Source organism: Medicago truncatula, chromosome 1 (genome assembly GCF_003473485.1).
Source record: "Medicago truncatula cultivar Jemalong A17 chromosome 1, MtrunA17r5.0-ANR, whole genome shotgun sequence".
NCBI lineage: Eukaryota > Viridiplantae > Streptophyta > Magnoliopsida > Fabales > Fabaceae > Medicago > Medicago truncatula.
Genome location: NC_053042.1, coordinates 3,409,352 through 3,419,698, shown reverse-complemented (window position 1 = coordinate 3,419,698; position 10,347 = coordinate 3,409,352). Strand labels below are relative to the sequence as shown.

The 10,347-nt window shown below is 31.8% G+C and overlaps 1 protein-coding gene across 1 annotated transcript; it reads right to left on the bottom strand.

The window, feature by feature from the left end:
• Positions 1-5,309: 5,309 nt before the first annotated feature.
• LOC11426716 (uncharacterized) lies at positions 5,310-8,722 on the bottom strand. Its single transcript, XM_024777860.2, has 3 exons — positions 6,668-8,722; positions 6,059-6,238; positions 5,310-5,630 (listed from the first exon to the last, which is right to left on the bottom strand). Exons 1-3 carry the CDS (start codon positions 8,720-8,722, stop codon positions 5,310-5,312), a joined length of 2,556 nt encoding a protein of 851 aa, XP_024633628.2.
• Positions 8,723-10,347: the final 1,625 nt, after the last annotated feature.

Genomic DNA, 10,347 nt, shown 5'->3' with positions numbered 1-10,347 from the left:
ACTGTTCGCAGGAAAGAAGGGTTCACACAAGGAAGGTAACAATTGCTATTTTAAAACGAAGTATTTTTTTAAATAAACTTATGTTACCTATAATAATAGATCAATCATATCTATTTGAAAAATTAAAGTTTGTTTCTTTTAAACAAATTTGTATATCAATTGTTTGTTAGGAGTGAAAGTTATGGAATCAAATTTAGTAGGAAAGAGAAAGTGTGTTCCAAAAAAATAAAAATTTGTTGGTTGCTTAAATAAGGATGTAATAGGACAAAAAAAAAAATACAAATCTCCCCTTTCTTAATTTGTTACTATTCTAACATAATAAGAGTTAAAGAAATGGCAGTAGGTTGTTATGTTAGTAAAGTATGAAATCCCAGTCCCCGTGAGCTTAACACATTTGGTAATGGATAATGTACAATATGTTCAGGAGTCGGGGTTCGAACCCCGTACACCCCACTTATTCATCTTTAAGGTGAATTTCTCTAGTCACTAGGCTGCTTGACAAAAAAAAACGTATAAAACCCCTAAAAACAATTAGTATGAACCCTAAACGTGATAATTGTATCCTATTTTGAGTCATTTCCATTTTTGATGGCACAATAAGATATGATAAATTAATCCTAAAATTTATTTGATCATGTCCATGTAGTTACGATTTTTATTCTAAATATGAGTTGGGTTAAAAACTAACATGATATTTTTTTTTTTTGGTGGTGATAAACCAACATGATATGATAAAGAATTGAATTACCAGGTTTGATAGGATAAAGAAATGAATTGCCGATTTAAATCTAATAAATTATAGATATAAAATGATATTTTTTTTGACTAAAAATTAAAATATTATTTCTTGCAAGGTTAGTTTCATCGTTTATATACAATATATGATATCATTATTTGGCTTATCTAGCTTATATGATAGTTATTTTTTCTTCGGTTAGAGCTACTAAGAAATCTATTATATATTATAGAATTATTTACTCAAGATGTTAAATAGATTTACATTGTTTATTTAGCTTAGTTGGTAGGGACAATGAATAAAATATACAAGATTCGAGAGTATTTTTTAAAATATATATATAATTATTTAACTACTACTAAGTTAAATTTTTAGTCCTTTTTATTAATTTATATAATTGTTTCACAAAGCCAATTTTATATTTAAAAATGATATATATATATATATATATATATATATATATATATATATATATATATATATATATATATATATATATATATATGGGGCTGCTAACTTACTCCCAGGGGCGATTCTAAGGTCCAGCGATCCCGGGCACTCGCCCGAGCTTCGGGCCAAATTTTTTGCAATTTGTTGTGTAAATCCCTATGAATTTCTTATATAAACCCCTATAAATTGGACAATTTCTTTACATTTTTTATTATTTGCTTGCAATTTCTTATGTACGCCCTATAAATGTGTTGCAAATTTTTTTTTGCCCGGGCTTTACAATATTCCTGGCTCCGCCACCGCTTACTCCCACCTAAAAACATGAAGGAGTAAGTTAGCAACCCTACTCCCACTAGTATTTTACTAAAAAACCATTTTCCACCATTATAAATATGTTTTAAATAGAGGATAGATGCGTAAATTTCATCTAATTTTGTTTCAAACAAAAAATTGTGTAACTGCTTCCTTAACTTCCGTAAAATATCACGGACTGTTTTTTTCTTTTGTACTGTTTCATGCATGCACCAAGTCCATTTTTTTTTGTTGCAAAAGTTCTATCATTGTTATTGGATTGATACCTTGCATCGAATCAATTTCAAAGCATCATATCAGAACAATGCTTATCATGATGTTTTTTATTTATTTTTTGAAAGATTTTACCATGTTATTGTTTAGTATACAGAAGAGAATTAATGTTACTTGATGAAAGAAAAAAGTGTCTTGTTTGTTTCATATAGTTGTTGTCCAGACTTCAGTGTCCTCAACGTGGATTTTTTGTAAGAATTATCAACACGTTAAACATTAATTAATCAGCGTTGATAAGTTTAAGGAAAACAAGAAACGGTTTCACGGTTAAGAATAAGATAAATATACTAAAATTACCCTTTAGTTAAAATTGATTTAAAATAGTGTGATTGGTTTTTTTTTGTAAAATACTAGTGGGAGTAGGGTTGCTAACTTACTCCTTCATGTTTTTAGGTGGGACTAAGTTAGCAGCCCTCTATATATATTATCTTGTTACCAATATGTGGCCGAACTGGTCATTTCAAAGACTATTTATTTATTTTGTCAAAAAAAAAAAAAAACTATTTATTTATAGTTATATGAGCAAACACCTACAATTATTTTTGCCCAAAGTTGAATGAAATTAAAGACCATGGATCTCAAATTATCACGGACCTTTGGCCATATATAGAAGATTGTAACCTGATTATTACAATTTGTATTCTCTGAAAGTCGTCTCATATGTACCCTTAGATGGATTTTAGCTATCTTGATCACTTGTATCGATCTCTAGCTCTGGTTGGGGATTTCCCCCAACTCATGATCATTTTGATTGTAATTTTGCTATTTTAACCTTTTTAATGAATGAAGCTTGTTTATTGTCAAAACAAAGAGTTACCCTCTCCAAAAAAATGTTACATATTTAAATTTAAAAAATTAGTATATACTCCCTCCGTCCCATAATAGAAAAGTGTGTGCCTAAAATGAGGCCATGAGTTAGCCTTTAAAATGGTGAACTAGGGTCTTTGGCCATTCTAACCCTAATCTGGACAGCTGTCTTCGGAGGACACACCAAATAAGCAGATTAGTGAAAGCTAACCCTAATCTGATCATGTAGTAGACCAGATTCTATCTTACTTGCCAATTAGGGAAGCAGTGAGAATAAGTGTTATATCCAAAAAATGGAGAAACAAATTGTACACAATACCAAATATTAATATTGTGTTTGAATTTTGATAGACAATCTGTCTCTACAGCAGCTTCCCAAGAACCTTTAGTCACTGAGAGCAAGTGTTTGAAAATTGTTAATCATGTGCATTTACTTCATTTTGGGACAATAAACATGTTTAAGTTCTCTGAATGTGATCTCATTAGTGAGAGTCTTGTGACTGACAAGACAATGATCGTTGGATTCTTCATCTAACCAGAAGAGCTTGTGCTGGAAGTTTGGATAGAGGACGAACGGTATAAAGATACCTTGGTTCTATATGTAACAATATTTTTCAAAATCTACTTAAGTTATAGATTTCGTCCAAGACTTTTTAAGAAAATCCAAGTTTATTTTCAAGAATAGTTTCCACTATGAGAAAAATGTATTTTAAGATTTTCAGCTAAAATTATCATGGTGTGTACTACGTTATGGGTAGACCATAACAATAAAAGGGTAAAAATAATATCAAGATTTCACTCAAAGAATCAATATTCTCAGCTAAAATTATGGTGTTGATTTTAAATATAAAATTGGCTAAAGCAATAGGTTAAAAGTGATCAATTTTTGGAACAAGCACAACAATATTAAGTAGTTACAAGCAGTTATTTAAGTTGTTCCAGTAACTTCCTGTGCGGTTAACTTGATTGTAGATGCTTTTTCTTCTTTATTGTGTGTTCTCATTCTCTGATTCAATAGCCAAACTTGATTAAAATATTGCAAGACTGCTTTGACCTTATCTTCAGCAACAATGTCCCAATAATCCAAAAAGAAAACTCCAAAACTCTCATTTGGAGGAAGGTTTTTTAGCATCAAATTGGTCCTCAGAAGAGACCGTTGGCGAGATCGGTTGAGTTTCTTTTTGAAGATATCTTAAAATGAGAGTTTTGGTTCATGACTTAGATTAGTCTTTTTGGTGTCATTTTGGTTTGGTTTCCAGCTTACAGGCAATTATTAATAGAGAGAAACATTTTGAATTGATTTTCTTTCATGACAACATCTCCTAAGGTGAGTGTTTAAACATTAAATTGTATTTGTGTTTAAAAATGTTGAAGTTCTTGTATTGCATGCAATTTGTTTTTATTTAAAATGGTACTTTTATATGATGTTTTTATGAAATCTGATAATATAAAAAGATTATACATAATATGACCCAAGATTATATAATACAAAACATCAATTTTAAATAAATAAAAAAAAATAGTCTTCAAAGATAGTAATCCATTCCAACAATCAAACATAATAATAAAAAAATAAAAAATAAAAATCAACTCAAGAAAATTGTTATGAATATTATAAGAGAATGTCCATATAACAATTGGGTTATTGGGTTATTGGGTTATACTATTAGCTTATTGGGTCATATTGTGCTTGCTTCCTTCCCAAGTCATTGTATTTCTATATAAATAGAACTTATATGTAACCTAATTATATATAACAAGAAAATAATAGAATCATCTCTTCTCTTTCTTTCTCCTTCTCTTCTTCTCCCATGAGGGGCCGTCTTGTTGCGCCCAGGCGTGGGCAGGCAATAGGGTTTTACTGTTTCGTACGTAAAAATTCAACCGTTAACCCGATTCCAATTCCGTTTTCGCCTACGCGTTCTATTCAATAAATTCTATCATATTTTACTGAAAAATCATATTTTCAAATCTTCAAAACAGCTTATCCCAGAATCACTTATTTCCCAAAATCACTTTTACTAAAAATCCCAATTTTCTCCAAAACGATTCCTCATTACCAAAGAACAACCAAAAAAAGAAAATCATTATACCATAACTCATCATAATCAACTTGTCTCATTCATTAAAAATCATCGACACCACAATTCAACTTAATTCACCATTTTCACCAAAACTCAACAACACATCAAACATGAATAAACTCATGTAATCTCTAACACCCATAGCATAATTCATCATTACTATCATATCACAACACCATTCAAGTCATAATTCTACAATTTCATCAACAACAACAATACATCGATTTCAAACTAGACAAATCACATATACCTAACTTTTCCAACTTCAATGGCTTAATATACGAAACTGGATAAAAAAAATTCCAAATGATCAAGAATCGAAATGTGTGTTTTTTCTTTTTTCTTTTTTAAGGTATGTGATTAATGTTTAATCTTGGTATTACCACTCTCACTAACTTGCATCAAATACTTCGTATATATTACAATTTATTTGTCAGATGGTTGTTTGAAGTATAGGATGTTCTGTGCCAAATATATTGCAAATGCTAGTAATAATGAATTTGGAAACACCACATCTAAGTCATTCATATATATAAGACATAAAAAATATTTAATTAAAATATGCTGTCAATATAAAAAAAAATTACAATGTAAATCGCTCATAATTTGCCACATCATCCAAAAGTCTAACTTTAATCCTTAACACCTTAAAATTCAAACTGAGGATAATCAAAATCTTTAGGAAGTTCTCCATAGTCGATAACTTCAGCTTGTCTTGATGCTCTCTTGAACCGAATTAGTTTTGTCATTACCTCAGTTCTGACGTTTGCAATAGGCTTCACGAACATCTTTTCTAGATCAGGAGAATATAGAAGTAGAAATTGGATAAAATCTAATTCAGATTTGGTACCAGAGATGCCATCTATCATCATGTGTTGAACTCCGAGAGGCATGGATGGCTCCGAAAATATATCTTCCCAGCAACAGGAGACGGGCATTAAAAGGTCATTCTCCTTCTCATTATGCCCCTACATATATACAATTGTTGTTACAAGTTCATGAATCAGATGGTGAAAGGTTGTATGCATAAGAGAGATATAGTCGATTAAAACTTGAAAGGTAATAATAATGTACTGATTGAGAAAAGATGGAAAATGAGGCACACAAGTCTCTATTTATAGGACTCTAGCCAACTAATTGTGTAACTAACTCTATCTAAATTGAAAATGATTCATAACTTTTGTTAGAAATCATAATTCGCATGTACAAAGTCTTACCAACAAACTTTAAAGAAAGAGAGGACACTAGACAAATGCTTTAAGAAAAAGAAAAAAAGTTCAAAAATTCTAGAGTTTAACAACTTAACATAAAAAGTAAAACAGCATGTACAACATTACCAGTACAACAACAAATCAGTAAGGAAAGAAAAGTTGAGAATAGTTGTATGAGTACTCACATACAAATTCAAAATCCGAAGATTAGGTGAACTGTTGAGCAAGCAAAGAACAGCCAAAATTTTCTTCAAGTCATTGAAGTTTATGCTTACACGAAAAATTTTTAGATTGATACAAGGTGTAGGAAGCTTTACTGGCACAATACCTGCAGCCAAATACTGAGGCAAAACAAGAGAATCTCTCTAATCAGAATATAATGTTTTTAAAACTAACAGCATAAGGAAGGTCACTGCTACAGTTGAAACATATCGAGAGTTGCATACACAGTATTCTTGGTTCATTATAAATTTCTAGGGGGTTGAGGGAATGAACTTATACAACATTAATAAGATGAATGGGCATAGCTCAGTTGGCAGGGACATGCATTATTATATGCAGGGGCCGGGGATCGAACCCCGGACACCCCACTTATTCACCTTGAAAAAGGTGAATTCTAGCCACTAGGCTGCCTGACCAAAAAACAAAAAAATGCATGGGCATTATACCTTTAAAAAATCTTGACAAATGAATAGGTTATGTATTTGAGGTAGATGAACAAAAAATTTGAGCAAATTGCTAGAGCATCCATGCAATCCAATTTGATTGCTCTTAGAGAACAAAATAACAGATACTAGAGCTAATTGTAAAGTGTCGTCAAAGTTAATACTCTCAAATTCACATAAGATATCTAAACACTTGAGATTTGGTGCATGAATATTAATCTGTGTTAAACCATCAATTTCTTTCAATGTCAATTCTTCAAGTAGGGGGCAGCTAGATATCATGTTTTCAAAAGCATCTGGAGTCATTCTAACGACAGACAAAGAAAGACTTTTCAAATTCCGGAAGCCTTCAAATGTTGTTGGAGGTTTAATCCATAAACCATCAATTTCATTTAATGTCAATTCTTCAAGCAGGTGGCAGCCAGATATCATGTTTTCAAAAGCATCTTGAGTCATTCTAACTTCAAACAAAGAAAGACTTTTCAAATTCCGGAAGCCTTCAAATGTTGTTGGAGGTTTAATCCATAAACCATCAATTTCATTTAATGTCAATTCTTCAAGCAGGTGGCAGCCAGATATCATGTTTTCAAAAGCATCTTGAGTCATTCTAACTTCAAACAAAGAAAGACTTTTCAAATTCCGGAAGCCTTCAAATGTTGTTGGAGGTTTAAGATATAAACCATCAATTTCATCCAATGTCAATTCTTCAAGCAGGGGGCAGCCAGATATCATGTTTTCAAAAGCATCTTGAGTCATTCTAACTTTAAACAAAGAAAGACTTTTCAAATTCCGGAAACCTTCAAATGTTGTTGGAGCTTTAAGCCATAAACCATCAATTTTATCCAAAGCCAATTCTTCAAGCAGAGGGCAGCCAGATATCATGTTTTCAAATGCATCTTGAGTCATTCTAACGACAGACAAAGAAAGACTTTTCAAATTCCGGAAGCCTTCAAATGTTGTTGGAGGTTTAATCCATAAACCATCAATTTCATTTAATGTCAATTCTTCAAGCAGGTGGCAGCCAGATATCATGTTTTCAAAAGCATCTTGAGTCATTCTAACTTCAAACAAAGAAAGACTTTTCAAATTCCGGAAGCCTTCAAATGTTGTTGGAGGTTTAATCCATAAACCATCAATTTCATTTAATGTCAATTCTTCAAGCAGGTGGCAGCCAGATATCATGTTTTCAAAAGCATCTTGAGTCATTCTAACTTCAAACAAAGAAAGACTTTTCAAATTCCGGAAGCCTTCAAATGTTGTTGGAGGTTTAAGATATAAACCATCAATTTCATCCAATGTCAATTCTTCAAGCAGGGGGCAGCCAGATATCATGTTTTCAAAAGCATCTTGAGTCATTCTAACTTTAAACAAAGAAAGACTTTTCAAATTCCGGAAACCTTCAAATGTTGTTGGAGCTTTAAGCCATAAACCATCAATTTTATCCAAAGCCAATTCTTCAAGCAGGGGGCAGCCAGATATCATGTTTTCAAATGCATCTTGAGTCATTCTAACTTTAGACAAAGAAAGACTTTTCAAATTCCGGAAGCCTTCAAATGTTGTTGGAGGTTTAAGCCATAAACCATCAATTTTATATAATGTCAATTCTTCAAGCAGGGGGCAGCCACATATCATGTTTTCAAAAGCATCTTGAGTCATTGTAACTTCAAACAAAGAAAGACTTTTCAAATTCCGGAAGCCTTCAAACGTCGTTGGAGGATTAAGGCAACAATAATTCAGTTCTAAATGTTGCAAACTTTGACAAGAGAATAAGCAGCAAGGTATTTTATAGCGTGGTTTTAACCTAATGTCCAGCACAAACTCTTTAATATACCTTTTGGATATCTGAAAAATCCACTGATCAATATCAGCCATAGAGTTCACACCAATAGTGAAATATTGATTGGAGTCCGAGACCTCAAACTTGTTGATTGGCCCAGAATGAAGTAAAAGTACATGATCAACAATTCTTAAAAACTTGCTCTCAATAACTGAAGGGTGTTTGGAAGTTTCAGTAGATACACATTCACGATCAAACACAAGATCTGGTAAAGTGGACCATTTCTTTCTCCAATTGCTCGATAAAACACTTGTTCTTACTGCTTCCTTAATTGACAAGTGTGAGAGAATCAGCTCTATAAGATGATCTGGTAAGCAACTAATTATGTCTGACTCCACGTCTATCATCTTTAGACACTTTGGTAGTTTTCTTCCCTTTAGATAGATAGATATATTCAGATTCAAACAAAGAGTACACATGAATCAAAAATCAAAATATATAGGTCAGTGTTTGTGTATATAAATATGTATTTTTATTAGGTTTGAAACTCAAAGTAGTGTAACTTCATTAAATAAATAAGAATAGCAGTTATTAAATCTTCTGAAATCAAATTTTATAGCCGAATAAGTTCACCCAAATTGACACCGAAAAACCTAACCTCAGATCAGACCTTGAGAGGTTTATAACTGTGTACGCAATTAAATCTCCTTTTAAAACTGAGTGTCAAGCATTAAAAAATAAATATGATTTGAGTCATGAATCATAAATTACCTTGACCAATCGAGTAGTTCCAGAAAAAAGAACGTGATAATAAACTTTTGATAGTGATTGCTACAACAAACAGAAACATTAACCAATTTAATTAATTAATTAGAGAACAAACAATTAAAAAAACAAATACAGAAGAAAGAATGCATTGCATTGCATATGAAATCGAAGGACTAACCAAAGCGAAAGGAGCGGTTACGTTCGCATAGAAAAAGGGTTTAGGGTTCACAAAGAAAAGGAACTAACCAAAGTGAAATTGCGAAGTTCAGTAATTTAGGCCAAGCCAAATCTATTATTTATAAGGTTTAAGGTTTTTTTTTATTTTTATTTTAAGGATTAAATATATTTTTGGGAACTTGACCAAAAAAAAAAAATATATATGTTTGGGAAAAAGATAGCGGTGTTATTGAGTAAACATTAATTTCAGGATTTTTTATTTTTTTTTATGACCTTCACCAAAAAAAATTAATTTCAGAATTTGTTATTTCAAAACAAAACAAAAAAATAAAATAATGATTTGTTGAACCCCCAACTCATTAACTTTTATCAAACAAGTTGAGCTACCCCCTACACTCCTAACCTCACTTCTATATATGAAAACATTAATTTGAAATTTTATTTTTGGCCAAATACCTCCCTAAGTCCTTTAAGTTTCACTTTTGTTTCAGATAGATCTTTAAGTTTCTAATGTTTCAAATAGGTCCTTTAAGTTTCGAGTTTGTTTCAGATAGGTCGTTTCTGTCAACCTCCGTTAAACCAAAGTTGTTCTGCCCATTAAGTCAAAGCTGATATGTCCCTTAAGTGGGTGAGGTGGCTCTCTGACATTTGACATCAATTTTTTCCCTAACGATCTTTCGTTATGTTGGAAGAGACGTGGTAAACCGTTTTTGTAATTGTATTCAAGAATCGTTAATGTTTGCGCTTCTCAGTGAAAAGTCATGATGGTTTACCATAGTTAGTCTTTTTGTTGCTTCAGTCTGATTTTAAGGGTTTTGAGACATCTTTATTTATTCGTTGTAGCTTGGCCATTGGATTGGGATTTCCAAACGTGCTTATTAGAGCTTTATAAATAGTGAAATCATACTCCTACCACTTTTTGAAAACCTTAATTCTTCCCCTTTGGCATTGCTTGCTCCCCTGAGTTTTTCCTGTGTTTGTTTTGGAAGGGGTGGTTATTAATTGGAGCCTTTGTTCCTTGTTTTTTTTTCCATGCTGTGTTCAGGTTTTCAGGGCCTGTTTTGTTCTCTTGCTCACCCTTTCCTTC

Coding starts and splice junctions, on each gene's coding strand:
- LOC11426716 (XM_024777860.2), bottom strand. CDS start 8,722: ATGATAGACGTGGAGTCAGACATAATTAGTTGCTTACCAGATCATCTT. Junction 6,239..6,667: donor ACACTTTACAATTAGCTCTA/GTATCTGTTATT, acceptor TATTCTGATTAG/AGAGATTCTCTTGTTTTGCC. Junction 5,631..6,058: donor TTCGGATTTTGAATTTGTAT/GTGAGTACTCAT, acceptor GTATATATGTAG/GGGCATAATGAGAAGGAGAA.